At 37.4% G+C, this 22295-nt stretch overlaps 1 protein-coding gene across 4 annotated transcripts in view; it reads right to left on the bottom strand.

The window, feature by feature from the left end:
- Positions 1-22295, bottom strand: part of WASHC4 (WASH complex subunit 4) — a 38222-nt gene that overhangs the window by 15527 nt on the left and 400 nt on the right. For all 4 annotated transcript variants that reach the window (XM_052668587.1, XM_052668589.1, XM_052668588.1 and 1 more), the window contains exons 2-22: positions 18986-19125; positions 18179-18232; positions 17959-18024; positions 17763-17808; positions 15999-16066; positions 12918-13000; positions 11615-11657; positions 10994-11097; positions 10241-10361; positions 9069-9192; positions 8835-8962; positions 7647-7807; positions 5880-6006; positions 5256-5381; positions 4626-4733; positions 3395-3541; positions 3208-3287; positions 2014-2119; positions 1168-1284; positions 323-491; positions 29-183 (exon numbers count right to left, since the gene is read on the bottom strand). In XM_052668587.1, coding sequence (XP_052524547.1) covers positions 29-183; positions 323-491; positions 1168-1284; positions 2014-2119; positions 3208-3287; positions 3395-3541; positions 4626-4733; positions 5256-5381; positions 5880-6006; positions 7647-7807; positions 8835-8962; positions 9069-9192; positions 10241-10361; positions 10994-11097; positions 11615-11657; positions 12918-13000; positions 15999-16066; positions 17763-17808; positions 17959-18024; positions 18179-18232; positions 18986-19125 — 2273 coding nt within the window. The remainder of the gene's footprint in view (positions 1-28; positions 184-322; positions 492-1167; positions 1285-2013; positions 2120-3207; positions 3288-3394; positions 3542-4625; positions 4734-5255; positions 5382-5879; positions 6007-7646; positions 7808-8834; positions 8963-9068; positions 9193-10240; positions 10362-10993; positions 11098-11614; positions 11658-12917; positions 13001-15998; positions 16067-17762; positions 17809-17958; positions 18025-18178; positions 18233-18985; positions 19126-22295) is intronic.

Genomic DNA, 22295 nt, shown 5'->3' with positions numbered 1-22295 from the left:
GCTTAATGGAACAAATGATGCAGCATACCTGTTCCAGAGTCTGACTGGGAAGATGTGCTTCAGTCATACTTAAACCATAGCGCTGAGTTGCTAGGTTTCTCATTTCACTGTAGGTAGCCCAGTCATGTAGAGCCACAGTTGTTAAGTTGTAGAAGGTCTTGTCCAAATAGTGAGTTACATGAGCTGTAAACACATAAATAAAATGATCTAAAATTCACCCTTTCAATTTAGTTACAGAAGCAAGGAAAAAAGTAAAAAGATACACTCAACCAAATCACAGCAGAGGTGAAAGTAAAGATCAGCAAAGTGTACAACAACTCACCTTTTATATCAATGAATCGATTGAAAAAACGTATTGGGTTGAGAAAGAAGAAGTGAGCTAGATCCTTCATACCAACTCTGAAGGGATTTCTGTCATCCAACTTTAGGTGTGTATGAACTGACAAGCGCAGGTCCTTCTCTATCTCTTTACATAATTTGTCCAGCAAGTGCTATTCAGAAACATAAAATTAAAAAATAATTAAAGAAAAATCATTCAGTCCCTTCAGAACTGTCATCTCCTTTCTAATATGTTCTCAATCGTCTCATCTTAAGAAGACAGATTAGATAACCAGACCTCATTCAGCAATTTGGACTGATTTTCTGCAGAACACGTAACATTTGCTTTTGGACAAGCCAAAAAAAGCAGTTCAGAGGTTAAACCTAAGACTTAGGAAATCTGAACTCACATTTGCTCTCTGTCAAACATTCTTTATAATTCTAGGTATGTCACTAAAGAGGTCACCCACATTCATAGTGCCTCTACTACTAAAAGCCAGGTATATACGCTAAAAACAGTATTACACATCAGGCATTCATACAAGCCGAAGCTGATCTGAGAAAGTACACTTCTCTACTCACACAGCTGAAACTGTAACTCAGATTTTGCCAGCTTTTATAATTTAGAGGGCAGCATTTTCAAGTTCTTGGACAACAGAGATACTACTAATAATATGCTGTAAATATTCAAGCTGGTAAGTGATCATTGTCTCAGTTACCGAAATACTTCACACCACTTCAAGGTTGCTGAGATATTTTTATACAATACATGAGGCCTGGTACAGTTGATGCCAGTCTAAAAGATACTCCAAACAGTGATGCATTCCATTTCCTTTTCAAATAAATTACCTCATTGAGCACTTCCATGATTTCTTTGTCATAGCACTCCAGAAGCACCTCATAAGATTCCAAATGTCTTGCATACATCATAGCAGGAACACAGTCCCTCAGTGCACTAAACATATACTGAGAAAAGGAACTTTTATGCTTAATGAACAGATTAACAAACACATCAACACCTCAAATACTGAGTGCTCAAAGCTAACAAGCAAATCAAGCCCAACAGCATTCCCATTTTTATCAAAACAAGACTTCATTTACTACTACAGCTCCTTGTCCCTAACACGCCAACCTAAGGTACTTAGTTGCTGCTGATCTGCTCCCAAGAAGGTTGTAATTATTAACAATTTCATCTTCAACAATCTGTACTACAATCTATATGCTATAACTGACCATGGCATGCACAACAATGGGTCAGATCACTGATTTTAATCAGCATTAGCGTGACAAAGCGTGATTCGCTTCTACAGCAAGAACTTAATACTGCAAAGAGAGGAGAAGTGGAGTGGAAGAAGCTACAGGTCAGTCATCCCTCACTATATCACAGAACGTGGTGTCAGGTGCAAACAAGGGCTTAAAATGCTCAAGTCTAGCAAAAAGTATTAACTTCAAATTGAAGTGAGTGGAGAGAGACACTTTAAAGACAAATTTTTAGAGTGCTAACAGTGCTCTTCAGATTTTGAGCAAAAATTGTCTTTTCACCCTGGAGGACATAAAAACATTTCCTTGTTATGTGTAACTCATCTGAGTTTTGCCTTTTTTTTCCCCCCTCCCCACATTATTTTCCTTGTTTGCATACTAAAATTTTTTCCTCTACTCCTTTGAATCCCTCCCATTACTAGCATTATTACTTACATGCATTCTAGCAGAGTCAACTGCATTTTCATACACATCATCTAAGTAGATTGGAAAGACTGCTCGATGCCAGTATAAGAAACAACAGTCACATTGTGCTCGAACTCTAGAACACAAGATTACTAATTAGACAAAGAATTGGAACAAGATGTTTTTCTAACACAGCAATATATACATATACACTAGTGTGTTTAAGCTAAAAAAAGTACTCTCCAAGCTGGTGTTTTTTTTGTTTGTTTGTTTGTTTTTTGTTTTTTTTTTGCAGTTACTTTAATGTTCCAGGTGCAATGTCCTTCAAAAGCCCTTGAAAAAAACAAAACAGGTACTCAGCATTTCTGTTTTCAATTAGTCTATTTAAAAACAAATATCTCATTTGCAAATAAGGGCTAGTCAGTCTATGAAAAAACTAAGCCTTACTCCACAGCAAAATTTGAAATAATTTTCTTATTGCGTGCAATTAGCAGCTTAGAAGCAAAACATACATCCTAAGCTTCTTCTGTAGTCAAACAAAAACAGAAACAGGCCCCTTCTGATACAGCTTGCATGCAATACTTGCCCCATGATAAATTATCCCATAAGTCATCCATTGGAGGTCTCCATAAAATATACACAGTACAGATATTCACCTGGCTTTGAGATAGCTAACATTATACAATGAGTGCCCCTAAAACTACACCCACAGTAATAAAGCCATGGAACTGTGTGTGAATTAACAGCCTGGTATAATCTCAACATAAATTCTTAAGGAAAGCCACCTGATGCCAAAAGTAGCTATAGCAAATTTTACGCTAGAGAATTGACTATTTCAGTTTGCCTTACAGCCCAAGCACCAGTAGTTCTAAAAGCTACCAGATTCTACACATAAATGCACTTGCAGTGACATTTATGGCTATCAGGTGATTACAGCTTGAGTTAATAGGAAGGTTTTAATTTAACATAAAGTCTAACCAGCTTCATGTCTTAGGAAGTGACACAATTTCAAAATGATCAGAAGTTTATATTAGTCTAGCCAGTCACAGTTAAGTAAAACATGACTTGTGTTTCCTACCCAAAGATTAGCAAGCTTCAGGTGTAGGCCTAGAATTCTTTCTGTCCATCTCTGGTCCACAATATGCAAAAAAATCACAGATTTTGCAACTTGCCAAATGAAAAACCAGCTCCCCTGCCTTCTATGCATCGTAAGTCACTGCCTACCTCTCCGTAAGTTCACTGATCAAGTCTAGTTTTTTCAGAACTAGCTGGAGGGGAAGGAGTTCTTCATCTTTGAAAGTTTTCTGTTTGAAAGAAAAAGGCTTTGTAAGATACAACACTTGGGATCTCTTTTCCAACCTGAATGTTTCTGTCATTTTAAACAAAGGTCTGTAATCACCACAGCACTCACCATCTGTGTTCCCACACTTAACGCAAGGGAAACAATCAGTCGCCTCTGTTTTGTGCTGGGCCCATTGAGGGTGTTCTCAGCCAACACCAAAGCAGAAAGGACATCCAGGCGTTGCTCACTGTACTTTTTATCAGAAATGACTCTTTTCTTTATGACGGAAAGACACAGAAATTAAGAGAAAAATTAGCCCAAAAGCAATAGCTTACCTGCCTTTTTCAAAGTTTGAGTTTACCATAAATTGGGTATTTCTGACAACAAATCAGGTTTTGTGATCAGAGCTGAGTCCAGATTCACATACAGATTCACATATTATGTAATACAGGGGTATTACATAACTATAAAGTTGAAATATGGGTGTGGTGATACAGTACAAAAATACTGCAGAAGCTGCACTGTGACTGTATGATAATTTTTGTTCTCAGGTACATTAGAAGTTGGGAACTTCTTCAGCCGTATAAATACATATACATGTCAAGTATTCCACATATATTTATATATAGAACAGCTTTTTAGAAGTACTGTTTTGAGAGGAACAGATGTCAGACAAACTGAGATTACTACAGCCAAATTTCAAACACATCAATTTTGATGTGTCTAATTTTGGCAATTAAAGAAATCTATTCTTAAAATTGTAATCTATTCTGTCTTACGTTTGGCTGATAAGCGAAATGTGTGTTGAACTCTTATCTTCCCATAAACAAATATGTACATATATTGGTGCATCACCACCAGACGTTGTTCTGCGTCACTGAGTTGAGCAGTGAATTTATGCTCTCACAAGAGTCCTGTAAGCCATCATATTAAACTCTGCTTTTCACTAAGTGGATAATGACTTCGTAAATAAAAGCCTTCTTGCTTATACTTGCATTCAAATGCTTTTTGAATGTAAACCAGAGATGACATTGAAAAAAGAAAGTCATTCTGAAAATCACTAGAAACAAAAACTGAAGTGAATACAATGAGAATGCAGGAGTTGAGAGCAAGGACCTCAGCTAGGCAAAAAAAAAAACCCAAAAAAACAGAAAGCCACCATTTGTGTTAAGTTTCCAAGATAAAAACTCTGATTTACTGGAAAGTTTATGTATATACACCTATCAGTTTTGCAAATTCAAGAAAAATACTTCCACTTGACATTAAGAGTTTGAGTTTCTTTTTTCTTAAAAAAAAAAAAAAAAAAAAAAAAAAAAGCCTTACAATAAATATAACAACGATTAGAACTTGGGTTACATACCTTGGCTACAGAAATGGAATGGAGAGCCTGATACTGCAGATGCTGAGAAATGTGTGTCACAGAATCTGCCACAACCATACTTCGTCGGTAAAACATGTGTTCTATTGCCTTAAATCAGTGCCAAAACACAACAGTTGATGTAGTTATCAAAACTGTCACCTTCAGAATTTGCTTTTATGTTGGCTGATTCATCCACACATACAGACTCTTTACCCTTCAAAACGTATTGACAGTTGCAGTTGCAATTAACCCTCAGAAACCAAGAAAAAAAAAAAAATCAAGCCATACAAGAGCATAAAGAGGTTTTGTTTTTTGTTTCAGGGTCATTCGTCTGAATAATCCAGCTCTGCTCAACAAAATTTTAGAAAGCAACTGCAAAGCAGACTATTTCCTTTTGGAAAAAGGCTGAATAGAAAATGCCATCTAAGGAAGCTGGTTACAAGTTACACCAGTCAGTTCTGATCTCCCAGTCCTCCTGTACAAACCCAGTCTTGAAAAAGAAACCATGCAAAACTACTTCCTCATTCAGGTTTCTCATTTCATCATTTCCACTCCCAGCCTTTTTTTTTTCCCCCCCTTCATTTTAAATACACATGATATCTGACCTACAGTTCTCATCCAGTGACCTACCTTCAGAAGTTCCACAAGTCTGCACAGAGCTTTCACTGAGGTTTTGGTCATAGGTTTTTGCATTGACATGTAGAGATTCATCGTAGTTTTAATGATGGTGCTAAGACTATACGCATAAAGAAAACCCTAAAAATAAAGTAAGGACAGAAAAAAGTTTCTTTTTTCCCCACTACATATTATTCATACACACCAGACAATTAACTTTTATCCCTAAAAGAGAACTCCCACCTGAGTTGGGAAGTCTGAGATGGATCTCAAAGCTGAAAGACCAAACCTGCCGAGCAGTTATTAAATAGTATGATCATTAAGCTTTCCTGGAATCTTTCAAATTAAGCATAGGTCAGTAAATCAGTCAGTGAAGCTCTGTCAAGTTCAGAGAAATACTTAGAAAGTTTCACAATCAAGTATTTAGTCAGATTCACTTCTGCCACCTGCCATATGGGTACGCACCTTTTACAGGTTTACTTAAGAGAGCATCAAATAAGCATTTCAAGTTTTAGCTTACTTCTAGTAACACAATGATCACAGAACTTCAGTGATTTTTTTTTAACATCTAACAGCTTATACAAAAACCATCTACTTTTTGTATCATTTTCCATATGACCACACTCAAAGATTGCACACCTGAATGAAGACATTACAGCGGTTAGAAAGATCTTCAGCAAACTTATCCATGCGTTGCTCTTTTGACAAGATAGATTCCATCTTTGTCATCCACGAGCTCACAAAGACATAATACGACTGCATATCTCTGGACAGGGAAACAAACAAACTGTGTTTAAGGAAGAACTATCAGAATTTTCTATTTCCAAAGCCTAAATTCCTCTATGGGAAATACACTACTAAACATTTTTAGGTTCAGTCCCCAGAGCTCTCAATTCCTGAAAGCACCTGAATCTCATTATAGCATACATTTCAGTTATCTATAGATAATCCTTATCCTATCTATAGATAAGGATTAGTTAATCTGTCCATTATAGCTGTGCAAGAATACCCTAAAGAGAGCCAAAACTTTCTGTATTCTCTTCTTTCAAGAGAACAACAGCTCTTTAAGGAGTACATACACTGAACTTCTTCAAAATTATACAGTAAATAAGTCTGCTAAAAACGTTTCTAAATAGTAGCCAACAAGTCTTCCATGACTTGCTAATTGTTTCCCTCTAAGTTGAAATTTTTATAATGTATCACAACTTCCCACATCCAGGCCATCTCTTAAAAAGCATACTTCTCCATAAAATAATCTGCCTTAATTATACTAGTTATAGGAAGAAGCAGATTGAAACATAAGTAAAACAGTAGTGAAAAAATAATTTGCTCAAAGACAACACAGGCATGGAATTCATAGAATGGCTTAGGTTGGAAAGGACTTAAAAGCCTATCCAGTCCAAATCCCGTGTCATGGGAGGGCTGCCACCCCCCAGCTCAGGCTACCCAGGGTCCCATCCAACCTGGCCTTGAGCACCTCCAGGGATGGGGCACTCAGTACCAGTGTCTCACCACTCTGAGTAAGGAACTTCTTCCTAACATCCAATTTAGTTTCCTCTCTTTTAGTTTAAAGCCATTTTTACCTTGTCCTCCTATTATGAGATTGTGTAATAGCTATCCCTTTGCCTCCCCACAACCCCTCCTCTCAAACCAACTTCCACATACAGGGTGAGAAGTAAACCTCTGAATTTCTAGTGTTTATTTCTGTCCCACCAATCAATTTCCACCATCTTGGATTGGTTTGCAACAAAAACAGATCTCAGCCCTGTTAAGTCCCTATGAAGTGCAGAGCATTCATTGTTCATAAGACTGACAACTCAGAAGTTTCAACTCAGCTTGTAACAGATCTTTTGAAAGAAATTTGAGAAAGAAATGACCGGCAAGTGACACACACAGCACAAAAAAGAAGCTGTTTGACAAGTACAATTTCACAAACCATTAAATAAGCAATGATGACATAAGGAAAATAAAAGCTTGCAGAGTAGAGAAGAAGCCCCTCCATAAATTACTTAACCTATATTGGACTAATGTCCATGGACACACAGAAACCAGAGAGCCTTAACAGGAAAAAAAAAAGGCTCAGGTTACTAGACATTAATTTAAAAAAAAAAAAAAAAAAAAAAAAGCTTAAAGTATAAAACAAAAAAAAGTTACCTGAGAAAAATCAGATACAGAAAACCATCAAGAACTTTGTGATTTAGGTCAAGCAATAACAGTTTTTCTGAGAGCGTGAAAAAACATTTAGCTCTGACCAACACTTTTCAAGCAGGATTGTAGAAAGTGCACCAACTTTTTGCTTGCTATTTAGTGTACTAATGTGTTTTGTAGCACTACTAAGTTTAGGAAAGAATAAGGAAACCCACATGTTTACACACAGCACAATGAAGTAATATTTAGGTAGCATACTTGGTAAGTGACTGAGCCTTCTGCTGTAAGAAGTTTTCCCTTTGTGTTTTAATTGTATGAATACTTTTCTTATCCAGAAGTTTGGCAGCAGCTGGAATCTTCTGAATCAGAAAGTTATCAGCAAACCAGATAATGTTTGCAGTTAACGTGATGGCTGGTACCTGTAGCCAAAAAAAAAAAAAAAAGGGGGGGGCAGGGGGGGGGGCATATTAGAAAGTGTAGGGAAAGGCAACAGCAGATAACCAGTTCTAAATTATCTGAAAAAGGGTGATGGAATGGGTAAACAAATCTTCCTTTAATTGGATTGTGACCAAAGATCAGGGCTTATCAAGTACTCCAAAAGAAGGATCTCCAGGTAAAGAACCTTCCCTCATGGCAGCCAGCCCTTAAATGAGGCTTAGGGAGGTGAACAGCTTTCACTTGTGCTCCCTGGGCTCGCTATGTCCCTTCACTAGGTACTCAATCAGGCTGGTTCAGGCTATGACTTCAGAATTAATAAACAATGAATAATAAGTAATTACAGGAAAACACTATGGCACTATGCATACTTATGAAACATCTGCTTCTCATGCCTCCTGTGAACCACAACAAACAATTCAGCTTCTTTTATATCTGCATAATCAATTTCAAAGTATAAATGATCATAACGTTTTCCTCTAGAAGTCCATTAAGGATATTACAAGCAAAGCTGTTACCACTCTCAGTGTTTCCTCTACAGTGTTACAGAATTTAACCATTCCTTAATATTACCCAAAACTAAAAAGCCTTGATCACCTTTAACTCAGAGGGCTTTCAAAACATGCGTGCAACCAAGCCAAATCCCAGAGCATTTATTCAGTCCCACGATGTTCACACCTCAACCAACAACTGTTTGTCCTCACTGCCGTATTAAACTTGAGAATAAACATTTTAATGATAATTTTAAGTTATTTTACATTGCTGCTTACTAAGTACAAAACACAAAGTGACTGCACAGGTTTTAGACCGTCTTTTAAAACAAAGGAGAGAGGGGAGCATGTTGTAAAAAGACAAAAAGTTTTGAAGTCTGTTCTCTGACTCCTTTTGGTAAACTGTGTTCTTTCTATTCCCAAGTCTTAAGCACACTACACAGCCAAGAAAATTAACCCCTTCATTTATATAGACTATTCCTTTCCTCTTAATTATTAACAAGAAGAGCAAAGCACTCACCTTTTTGCAGACATCCAGCAATGACTTGTAAAATTTCTTGTCTACAGTCCGAAAAATCTGAAAATGCAGTACAAAAAGGCCGCAGATGCCTACATATTTATCCCTCTGGTCAATCTCTGAAGGTTCACCTGCAGAAACACACACACACACACACACACACGAAAGTCCTTTTAGAAATCTACTCACATGTTTAGAAACAGTGAACCTGACAGGAGAAACATCAGTTTGCATTACCAAGTTTGCCTTCAACATTTGCAAAGGCTGTGCGAAGAGTGTGAGCAAATTCTTCAGCAAACGCGCTGTTCTTTGACACAGACACTCCACCATTTATGGAATCAAACTGCTGTTCTATACAGGCCTATAGAAAAAAAAAATTTACAATGCTGTGAATTGCAGGCCTCAAAGATAAAAATCTGCAAGAGAAGAATCATGCTAGGGTTCATTGGTATATGTCATATCGTGCTTATTTGAAGTCACAACCTTAAACTTCATGTAGATTTTGATATATGTTTAGGTTGTTTCATATACTAAACCACACAGGAAACATTAAAAACCTCTCTTACACTTAGCATTTTAAAAAAAACTTAATGATTTAAAATTTCTGTCATGGGGCACTTATAAAGAAATCACATGATGTGCAGCTACCAAGAAACCAGATGCGTATTTGTACTAGCATTTACTAATGCCCATTACCTAAACAAGGCCACCCTATGTATGATGCAGATCATGATCTCGTAGCACGAAAATACTCATAACCATACAATAGTCAAAATGTAAAAATATGAAGATTTTAGACTGTTTCTATAACTGTTATTATAATCTTCAGTAGGATTTCATTTGAGAAATTAGTCACGTATGTTTGTTAGGGAGGGGTGTTGGCAGGACTGGAGGGGAAATGAATGAATAACAGAATCTAAACTGATAATGAAGCTTTTGTATAAAAAGTCAAGATGAAAAAAAACCACATAGTTGGTAGCAGCATCCTTTGAAAGGAAGGGACAAATTATGTTTTATCATTTAGCAGTTTAGCTGTAACTGGAATTAAGTGGATCTATACATAGCCTGAATAACCACTATGAAAATTTCTGGATGAAAAAAGAATGTCCTTGAGAATACACAGTCCTAATGCCAAGTTTTCTGTGTTTCTTTCATTCTACACAACAGCAAGCATTAACTGCATTCAAGGCCTGGCACAACTCTAGCACGAGGGAAGCAGAAGGAAGGATCACACAATAGATCCACTATCTGGAACAAACCAAGCCAACAAACAACAACAAAAATATACAAACACACACAAAAAAGAAAATACACACAGAAGTGTGGCATCCTATTAAAAACTATATTATAAATAGTCTCACTTTACTGTCAGTTTTCTCTACCATATTGGTGAACTTTAATTTTGTTACCTGAAATATCATTCCATCAAGCAACTGGCATTCCAGTTTCAAAAGCAACTTTTCAAATGGCTTCAGTTTATCTTCTTGAATCCCAAACTTGGAAGGGTTGTGATGGACAGATTTTAGCAGCCTGTAAGGAGTAGACATAAAAAGAATTTAAGATGTACTGACAGTTTATAATATCCTACAGTATCCTAATATCACTGTTTCGTGGAACAGGTTTTAATTGCCTGTATCTCTGCCCAGCAGCAACTCCAAATTATTAAAAACAAACAAGTCTGTTTAAGCCACTTACATTTGAACAACTACAATCTATTGAGGTTTTCACTGAAATTGTTCTTTTTCCACTAATTTAGCAGCCTACATAATTGTTGATTCTTTACTTCTTGCTTTAGATAATGCTCTTACTCAAATCTATTCCAAAGCCTTCGATCAATATGGATATGAATGGTCTTAAGTCAGTTCTGCATAAAATAAGATTTCTTACCAAATGCATTTTAAACCCCTTGAACCATTACTCTTTTTCAAGATACTTACCACACAGCTTCTGGAATGGCAAATGTGAAATTCAGCACTAAAAACTTCCTTATGCTGTTAGAAGGACAAAATGGGAGCTTTGCCCTGCTCCTTCTTGAGGTTTCCAGATAATGCATGAGGCTAAAAAATTCCATGTCCCCAAACTAATTTTTTTGAAAGAAGGCACATGCACATGCTTTTATCTTTTATGTCATGAGAATATTTGTCACACCTTCAGAGACACACCTCTTGTACATTGTCCAGTGATCCTTCAGAGTGGCGTGATTGTCAATTATTTCATCCAGAGTGATTAAGACTGTCAGCAGTTCTCCCAGATGCTCATACATCGCCTGTTTGAGAAAGAAGAAAATGAAGTGTTTACTGTATGTGGGGCACTGCACATAAAATACCAGGTCTTTTCAATATGTGATGAGCCAGCAAGGCATCAGCTAGAGAGTGTTAAATCAGATATTTCCTGGTTGCTTAAGTATTTAATATTATCTGTAATGGCAAACAAGGAAAAACAGTTTGTATGCAACCCCCTCAGATTCATTGATCTGACTCTGAAGATAGGATTTTCAAAATTAGCTAAAAGCAGAAGCACATATTACACACAGTAACAAAGCATGCAAACATTTTTCAGCTAGGAAAGCCAGAGTCTGACAGGAACAAAGTAGCAGCTCTTCCCAGGTAAAGGCCAGAAAAAGCTGATTAAGCAAATACAACCTGTAAAGGTGACTCCAGACTGAAAGTTATTCTTGAAATTCACTTTCTTGCTACTTTTCTCAGGGTTAAGACAAATACATTAGCCCAAAAAAAAAAAAAAAAAAAAAAAACATAAGCAAAAAGGCACAAAGTTATTCCCACCTGAAAATGAACTCCTGATGTCTCTATAATTTTAGGTGCATTCCTGTAAATAAAACAAGTATTTTAACATATTACTACTCCTTAGAACAGAGAATATTTAGCACCTCTGTACCAAAGAGTGTTTTTTTGTTTCTTAGAGTATGTTTCTTCACTTACACAGTAAATTCAGAAAATAAGATAAGCTTCCAAATATGATTAAAGCATATGATCAAATTTGGTACTGCAGTTCTGAATGCAAGGCATGTATCTGGTTTAAGCCACTGATTTCATCCAGTGCACACATACTAGCAACAGTTCCCAAGTCAGTTATGCTAAGCAGTCTTGACACAGTCCCAGGGCTCAAAAGTACAAAGCCACTTCACACATTCAGCCAAGCCATAACTAAGCTACACATCCAGCCTTTCTCACTCAGCACGACACAGAAAGTCTATCTTGTGCTGCAGTATAAGACAAAAATGAAAACAACCAATAACACTGAGAATGATGCTAAACTACTTGGGGAGAAATAGCAAGAGAACAGCAGGGCTCTTGATCTTTAGAGCTAAACTCAACAATTTGACTCAGGACTCAACTCTACTTTGAGTAGAACTAAGCACAGCCACCCTCACTAAGCTCAACATCACATGTTAAAACCATGATTGTTCTGTCAGAAATACATAACATGACTGGCAACATCAGAACAACCAGCAATCTCACCCATAGTATCTTTTGTCTGAGGATTATAATCAATGTTGAATACTAAAGAATAAACCAGTGATTTCATAGATACCACTGATTCATTTGTGCAGCTTACTTGGGGCTCTCTCAGTCATGCCAAAACAACACTGCATGCGCAAAGGCATAAAGTCACATGGCAAGTGACAGTAACTTGTTCATCAGTATCAGTTCAACCACCAAGTTTAAGAAAACCACATATTTAAACATTGGATTGTGAAAGTGATCTGATTTTTAAGCTCTGAAAGCTCTGGTATCTACTATAGCAATCAAAAGAAAGAGTCTCACAGAGGGAGACTGCAAGAATAGCAAGAGGATCTCTTGAACAACAAGATTAAGAGCCTCCGAAGCATCAGTCTACCTAAAAGAAAAAAACAACACAGCACTTGCATCTCATTTAATAAGAGCTCCAACTTTCCTGAAAATAAACTTGAAGATGGGTAATGAAGCCCAAATTTGTGCAACAAAGCATCCTCCATATCTCTAGATAATAATATTCCCAAAATAATCAACCCTTAGGCAGAATGTTTATATCATGTACATTTTTAAACTACATAAAAAGTGATACAGCATCTCAGGGAATAATTACTTGTTGCTGGTGTACAGAACAGCCAACTGATGCACTACATTCACCACCACTTCGTAACATCGGGTAACAAAGCAAGACAGCTCCTGAAATACAAGAAAAAGCACATACATATATAGCCTCTTCTTATGGATAACATCGTTACTTCCAAAATACAGAACATAAATCACTAAACTTGCAGTGTAAGTTGGAACTACAACCCTAATCCAAGTCAGTGGACAGACAACAGGATGGGAAACATTATCCTAGTAATTAAGAGGTCTAAAAAAGGATTTGGGTTTAAGTCAAGAGGTTACTGTACAAAGCTTCCAGTATATCTTGAAATACTAAAGTACCAATGTGCACTTTTAGACAGAGAAAAGATTAAAGAAAACACCTGCATCTAGCTTGTTTTCACAAGCTAGAGACTGATACTGAAATACCATATGCTCAAGGGCCACATTTAAAAGCTTATTGGGCCTTCGAGAAGGCATGGAAAAGAGTCATCCCTCAGGAGCTCAATATGCTTTAAATATCTTTTGCTGTTAATTTTTCAAGAGTTCAATTTATTAGAGACACTGAGAAGAGACTTGAAGTGTACATGTACCTTTGGAGGGAATATTCAAATATCCCTAAAAGCAAAGGCTGTGCCTTTTCCCACTAGATTCAAGAGTCACACTCTGGAAGCTGGTGACAGACAAGTTCAAATTACAAACTAACAAAGAAGAGGGGCCCATGCATTCTATAATAGTAATCAGCCATAGAATGCTGTCTTCAAAGGAAAAAAAATAAAATAAAATAAAAGAATAGAGCCTTTGAGAGGTGTGCTCAGGCAAAGCAAAACTTGAGCTCAGTTATATAGTAAAAGATGACTAAAAAGAGCTCAACTCTGACCATAAAAAATTCTGAATTTCTATAATGGATTTTAACAAGGTACGCCTTGAGAAATGGGGTAAATTAATCTGAGTTTCTCTTAACCACAAATAGTATTTGCTTACTAATTCATCCTATAATCTAATCGGGGAGAAGCCTGCATGGGATGAGTCTGGCCAGTCAGCACACAGATGGCTCCCAAGCAAGACAGCCCACACAGGCTAGCAGCCAGCCTGCTATTCTTGCCAGGAGACAGGCTAACAGCTGAATTCTGTCTTTCTCTCCATCAAAAATAGATCTTATTTGGGTTTCTGCATTCTATTAGTCACCAGTTTCCATAAAACATGAAAGCGTCTTTACTTCTTGTATTGCTTGTAATGCTTGTATTGCTCTATCAAATGCAGCTGAAACCAGCCAACAGACTCCAGAAGAGCACATTAATAGACAACTGAGATCACGTTTCCTTGGGAAGGTGCACCAGCTGCCTCTTCAAAATTTCCAGGCAATGGTCCAATTTAACAGCATTTTATCAGCTACTTAATTCTTCAAATACCATCTTCTGCAAGATCAACACTACCTAGTAGTGTTTCATGACTCTGATTTGATAATTTAAATGTTTTTACATAGCAAATTTTAGTTAATTAAGCTGTAAAAAAAGGTATATTGATGTGCAGAGAATATTTAACTCCCAAGTGTCAGTAAACCAGAGCACAGATGTTAGCTCTGTGGAAACATTTCATCTTTTATAGTCTTCAGTCGTGTTTTTACATTGCCCTCAGGAAAAAGCTTATAACATTGACCTTAACAGCATTTTCCAGTCAATGGGCATATATCAGTTAGTGCTGAGTGGGTTCAGAACAACACAAGTTGAAAAAGACTGGAAAAGAAAAAAAAGTTCTCCTCATAGCTTTATCCAAGCCAACAGTCATATGGTAACTTTCCCCCTGGGACAATGTCCTGTGTCTGCCTGCTTTCTCATGCTCAATATTCAACAAGCTATGGTAGGACACAGACAAAGCGGGATCACAAGTAATACTGCTGTTCTTATGTAACATTTCCACTATAAACACATTCAATGGGATATAACCTGTAAGCTCATCCTGCACTACAAGGAGCTTTGTATTTCACTTATGCTGAAGACATCTAGGCTGCCAAGTACTTTGCCCTCATCTTTTTATTTCAAAAAAGTCCTAAAAAAAAAGTCTAGAAAAAAACCCCATAATGTACAGCAACCCCATCTCAGAACCACCAGATCTCACCTCAGTGAGAAATAGCTTGAAAAAAGAAACTGCCCATGTTAGTAAGGCAAAAAGGATGAAAAAGATAGGGAAAAACAAAAACAACAAAAGACATCCTAACAACTGCATTTGGGCACAGGAAGACAGGTTGAGAAGCAACTTCGTATGGCATTCAACCTACTAATGACTCAGTAAATAAGCACTGCCATGATAGAGCAAGAAAAGAAATTTTAACAATTCATTTAAGCATTCTAAGAGTTTCCTGTATATTCTCCACTTCAACATTTCCTTCATTACAAGAAACATTGAATAAAAATGCATTTATGGAATAAAAGTCACTTAAGCTATTATAAAGAAAAAGAAATTGCAGAGCAGACAGAAGTCTAAGATCACAGGAAATCACCAGAAGAAACACAGACCTTGTTTTCATGCAAAGTATACTCATAGCAACCAAACTGCGTCCAAAATGAATGTTCTTCCTTGAAAGCTTGAGTGTGGCACAAACAATTTTTCTTCCCCAGGTACATACTTTAATTTCACCTCCCAGCAGCTACATGACAGTGCATGAACCATTAATTCATGCCCAGTTTTCAATGAAAATTTGCTAATCAAAACTGTAACAACAGAAATCCTTGACCTTACTATCAAATAGAACAGCCCCATATACTTACCCGTACCTACTGAAATTTGGTTAAGAAATTCTAATTTCCTTGGACAAAGATTACACAAATTATAACCTACCCTCTCATGAGTCTTCCAAAGTTTTATACTAGTGTAGACAAAAAAAGCCAAATATGAGTAGATGAGCAAACCAAGTTAAACAGCAGAATTCTAAGTGAATTGTAGTAGCAAGAGATGAGCAGGTAAAACAATGACAGTATCAAATGACTGCAGCTCCTTTCAGCAAGATGCAAGCAGGATACTGAAGACTTCTCAATCCACTTTGCAAATAAAATTAATATTATAATTGCTGTCAAAAATCAAGATACTCTACCTGCAAGAAGGAAACAAATCTTCCCATCTGTATTTGACAGTCTCCTTCCACCATGCTGGAATCTGTGGCTTCAAAGACAAAGAACTGTCACTACTTTAAAAAGGCTGCATTAGAGCTATTTGTTACACCCTGGAGCTCACCTTCCAAATCAGGTATGTTTGTCATACAAATTCAGTGCACTCCTACAAGCCTGCTGGTGGAACTTTAAAAGCTTTTAATTTTGCTTCCTAAGATAGAATTATTTTGAAATTCCTTCCCCAATAGAATTAAATTGCTTTTAAGTTACGCATAAAGCAGGAAAAAAAAGTTTCCATCACCTGTAAGGAAATAATTACGAAACTGAATTCCTTAAAGGAATATAACTTACAGAATATAGCTTACATAACTGTACATCAAAGTTTCCATTAAAAGAGGTTTGTAAAAGCAAGCTATTTACATTGCAAAGAATGTGTGCTGGCATAGTTATTAGCTGAAAGGATATATAACATCATAAATCAACAGAAAAACTGTGTAGCATACAACTTCTTCAATAATTTTTTTTTTCTATCTATATAGCTATTCATCAATAGATTTTTTTTCCTATATGCTATCCAGCACAAAACAACTGGCTCCCACCTTATGTCCAAAGCACTACACGTGTGACAAAGTACACTAATCAGATACTACGAGATGCAGCAATCAAGTCACCACATTAAACTCTTTGGACAGCTGGAATAGCTGTACTACCTGACAGTCTTTTTAAGGAGATGATAGCTTAATGCTCTAGATTTGAGATTTTTCTATTGGGCCACTATGGAAAAAATACCTTACAATTGCAAGTTCATCCACAAAAAAAAAAAAAACAAACCCCACAAAAGCAATAGTGTTAAAGAAAAGCAGTCTCCTGATTAGAGAGGTGATCATTCAACCTGTACAAGGAAACTTCTAAATAATATCTAGTTTAAAGTTTCTGGTCTTCATAAAAATATTCCTTTAGAACAGTGAGCAAAATTTAAATGAGCCTCTATAACTCCATTTAGACACTGCATCCTTCCCCTTTATGCTTTCTATGCAACCTTTCCTCTCTTGAAATTATAGATTATCCAAAAAGCAACACAACCAGCTGAAGTTCCTACAGTAATCCTCGTCACTTGGAGAATAAAATGAAAAAGATGTTTCCTGCTATATAGAGAAGGCAAGAGCCACATGGTTGTAGATTCATGGTTTTACTACAACCAACTACAGCTCCTGCAAAAAGCAGTCTAACAGGAAGTGAGTTGGTTGAGGATAATGTGTTTCCAAGTGAAACACAGGTATTCAATGCCATACTTAGAAAAAACAGCTGCTACAGTGTATAAACTCAGATTTCTGTACACCTAAACACTAAATGTAATCTCATTAAGAAAGAAGCCAAGATGTTTACTGAAAAAAGTCATGAATTTCAAAAGCACTGCTTTTTTTTTTTTACATCTCATGCATTCTCCCACTATCTTCACTTAAAGGTCATCTGCCTGAAAAATGTCAAGTCCAAGTACTTCTCACGTACATCATGCTGCAACAAAACTTCCCATTATCATGACAATACTTAGTGCAGATAATCAGGCTTCATTTATAAAGTCTTAATGCCAGCTCTATTATCACAAAGTCCATTATTGTGTATTTATCATTTAGTGGTACAATGAAAGCATGCATCTGTAATATAAAAACAGACTTCCTGCAGCATTTAATACGATTGGAAGCAATGAAGCAAAACTACAAACTTCTCCAGTAAAGGGAGCTACTTACCTCCTTCTCCATAAAACAGGAGGCCATTATAAAATTTCGTTTCTGCCTATCAACAGAAACATAAATTTGTCTTTTAATAAATCAGTGGTCATGCTACAAAAGTTATTTAGACAGTATATCATTATATCTTATTGCAAAATAATAAATCTTTATCAGATCATCAATCTTTCATACACATAATTGAAGCTGAACTTACCTCATATTTTAACTTCTTGATTTCACAACAAAGGGCAGCATACACAGTTATTACTTTGTTTAGAACCTAGATGAAGGAAAAAAAAAAGCAGATTATCATCACAGAACTACAGCGAATAAAAATCCTACAGAGCATTTTTCATGTTTAAAATGGATCAAATGGATCAGTTTTAGATAAAATAAATTTCCCCCCCCCCTTCTTTTAATCATAAAGCAATTACCTTGTTTTCTGTCTTTATGAGCTCCAGTAAAGAGGACTGCTCATATGGCAAAAGCTAGAATTGATTAAAATAAACAAAAGCTTTAGAAAACACTTGTCAGAGCCACATTTAAGCAACTAAGCAATTAGTGTAACTTTTTTACAGTTTAATCTCAAGTAAGGTCAGTAAAAAGAGCCAGTAATGGCACCTTACCAACAACCTGCACTGCAGGAAGCCTTCTCTTTGCACATTCATGCATTAAGGGAAAGAACTAGCACACTATATAGGATTTACATCAATTTGCTCATAAAACTTGAAATGCAAAAACACAGTCATTACGGTGCAAACAGAATAAAAACAACTCCGGAAATCTAAGAGAAATTAGGAATTCCAAATGCAGGAAACAGGAAGCATTGTGTGTATCTACATGCAGGCACTTGAGATTTTGTACTGAAGTCGTCTCACGGCTGACAAGTTCACATATGCTCAGCACTACAGAGGCCCCACATGTAATCTGAATAGATGGAGGACTGACTGAGACTACACCTTCTGCACATACAAGTTCCACATGGTAACAACACTGAAAAGTACTTCTCACTTTTATGTCCCAGTTCAGTGATGAAAAATAGTCATGCTCTACAGGAAACTTATGACCAAAGAATAAAACACTTCTGGAAGAAGAACAATTAAAACCGCATTGGATAGGCTTCTCAAACACAAAAGTCAACATTTTAGAAGCACAAAGACAAGAAGCTTTCACTTATCAGGTTTGAAAGGAAGAAGGAATGAGGAAAATAACAGTTTCAACAGTATTAAATATAAGCAGACCTTTAAAGCAATAGGATCAAGACTGAAGTCCCAAACATCTCCAACAGAGTCATCCAGAGCATCTTCAATTCTCTTCAGCTGAGATGCGTACTCCTCAAGAAATTTTCCATAATTCTTCAACTGCACTTCAGCGTGGATTTCTGAGAATTCATAACATTGATAGTTACATAAAATGCTCTGTAAACTCCAATATCCCAAAGTTCATTAATGTTTTAATCTGTTGCTATTTAGCGAGTAGTACTGCATACCAAGTTTTGGTGCAGCATTTTCTTCTTGAAACAACTGCATCTTTGTAACACAAAGTTCTTACGTGTTGAAAACCAATATCCAACTCAGTGCCCATTTCAAATAAAACCCAAATATGAAAGAATAACAAACATTTAAGAGGCTTATTAGAACATATTTTTGAAGTGTACATTTATTTTTAAACTAACATCTGAACAAACCTAACTACCACACCAAGTTGCAGAGCAAAGAACTGACTGACCACATTGCAGCATGGCAGATGATATTACCCATCAGCAGAGCCAGGCCATAAACAACGATATTAGACATTTGAGGCACTGGGTTATCACTTTAGTCTGAGTAGAACTTGTATGGGAAGCAATCTGTCTTCTGCTCTCCCCCTATTACCTCTTAGTAAGAATTAAACTGAAAGCTGATGGTTTTCAATCATCCCCACCATATTGCAACTCACTACTTTCCAGCCGAATTTTTCTTCTGCTTAGCACCGAACATGGAAATGCACAGCTGTTCTGTCACTGATAGTTCCAAGTAGGTTCTTACGCTCAAAAGGAAATACTCAGCTGGTCAAATACCAAGAGAAGCAGTAAGAATTAGTATAGCAAGCCTAAAGACAACTGAAAAGCTTCATTCACTCTATCCTGATACTTCTTCTTCCTACACTAACACACATACACAAAAAAGAAATACACAATCACTGACTTAGCTGCACAATGTGAACCATGGAAACAGTGATCACAGCTCAGGACTTCCATGCTTCATAAGGAACTACAATCCTTTCTCATCTGACGACTCAAGTGTCATCAGTGAAGATGTGACTTGACTGCACATCTAATTGCTTACAACCTTTTACTTTTTGTTGAAAATAGCATTGCCTTTAAAATAAACAACCAAAGAACCTAAGTTAGTTGGATAACTGAATTTTGTCAAAACACAAAGACAACTCTGCTGACAGCAATCTTTTTAGCTTATGTAGCAGTATACATGCCCGTTTTGTGTTTTAGCAAGTAGGTTGTGACAAAAGCTAAAAAATCTTTTTATTTTGCAGGTTTTACCTCCTGCTCATCTAAGCTGTCTGCAATTGAGACAAATGGCAGTTGATGACTACTCTTCAGTAAACCAGTTTTGCTGAATCAATTACCCTAGAGATGTATCTTGGAGAAACAGAAAATGTGCCTGAAGAGGTGCCCCAGCCAAGTAAGGGGAGGAATGAACAAAGGCAAATGAAGAGTCAAAGAAGAGAGGGACTGTGCACTGGGGAGTTGAGACTGAGGAGAAATGGAACAAATTCTCAACAAATGCGAAGCTCCTACTTTGAAATCAGCAGCAATTCAGCTGCAAAGCCTGTTCAAAATGCACTGAGAGCTATACCACACTAAGTTCCACACTAATGCCATTGGGTTCTGCCTGTCTGGATGGTTCACAGACACCACCAAATGAAGAAGACTGAATTTCATGCAGATAAGCAGCAAGTGAACAAAACACTCTTTATCAGCAGTATGCCCTTCAGACATGGATTTGCAGCCCTTGTGTTGTATCATCATATTTTTTCTATTCTACCAATTCACCTTCCAAATCCCTTCCAGCACATCTTCTAGAAGCCCTGATGCACTAAAGCTCTAGAACTCCAAAAGATGCAGAGCCCTGCAGAACAGAGCTTAACCTGCCATCCTGGCAGTTGCAGTACTTTACTGTTAGAAGATGCTGTAGAGTATGGAAACTTAAATTCTTGAAGCATGTTGTGGTACTCCCTCCCGTTCCTTCTCTCGTCACACAAAAGGCAAAGCTAAGAGCAGAAAAAATATTGAAAGAGGTATTGGGACTATAAGGAAGAATTGAAAAAAACAAGTCACACAAGAGTAAGAAACAGGCACTGCTGCTCAAATCAATTCCCTCGACTAAATAGGCAGCATATCTCAAAAAATCTCAGAGCAGCAGCACTCTCCTAAAAACCCACAAACTGTCATCTTTCCAGCAGCCAAAAGATGCACTTAAACCATGCTGTAGCTCAATAGAGCTGATATCAGGTACTGACAAAACTAAATGTTGCCAGACATTGATGTGCTACCTCATACTGATTCTATACAAAAAATAAAAGGCAGGTGTGAATAATTTATCATCTTTTCTCTAAAGCAGACATGAGAGTGAAAGCTATTAGTGAACCCCCCAGATACAGGTAGGCCTGAATTGATTAAAATGGCATCAAGCTGGGGGATTTCTAGCATGCGTAACTTTTTTTTCCTAAAGAAACTGGATTACATGCAAAAGGAAAATAAATCACATATTTTCTTTTTCTTCCAAGCCACAGACCCGCTTCACAAGACATATCTGTTTGCATATCTGTTTGTAGAGGGGACAATCACCTCCCTGTCCCTGCTGGCCACCCCTCTTCTGATGGAGCCCAGGATACCATTTACTTTCTGAGCTGCAAGGGCATACTGCTGGCTCATGTTAAGTTTCTCATCTATCAAGACCCCCAGGTCCTTCTCAGCAGGGCTGCTCTCAAGGACCACTCCTTCCAGTCTGTATGGATGCCTGGGATTCCTCTTTCCCAAGTGCAAAACCTTGCACTTTGCTGTGTTGAACCTCGTTAGGTTCACCCGGGCCCATCTTTCAAGCCTGTTGAGGTCCCTCTGAATGGCATCCCTTCCCTCTACAATTTGGCAGAGTTCAATACACAGCATGTATCTCAATGTGACTGCCATACACCTCTATTTAGGAAGTAGGTCAGCCAGCTCCACAGGCAGAGAACACATGGATTTGGATGGGGCACACACATCCACTGACAGAGCTCAGCACCACGAGGTCTCACGTATCTATTTTCTAAAGGTGTAAGAGAACACCCAGCTCCGTGCCAAACAGCCTTTATCGGCAGAAAGCACATACAACGCACTGATCTCAGCAGGCTGCCTCAGCCTGCCCGGGGGATGCTGCACACACGCGTGGGCACCCAGGGGCGGCCGGGAGAAGCCGAAGACGGCGGTCTCCGCCGCGCAGGGGGCACAAGCAAAGCTCGCAGCAGCTCCCCCTCCCCCCCAACCCAAACACCCCCCGACAGCCACTGAGG

The sequence above is a fragment of the Tympanuchus pallidicinctus genome, unplaced genomic scaffold (assembly GCF_026119805.1).
Source record: "Tympanuchus pallidicinctus isolate F22 unplaced genomic scaffold, pur_lepc_1.0 scaffold8, whole genome shotgun sequence".
NCBI lineage: Eukaryota > Metazoa > Chordata > Aves > Galliformes > Phasianidae > Tympanuchus > Tympanuchus pallidicinctus.
This window is presented reverse-complemented; position numbering and strand designations above follow the sequence as displayed.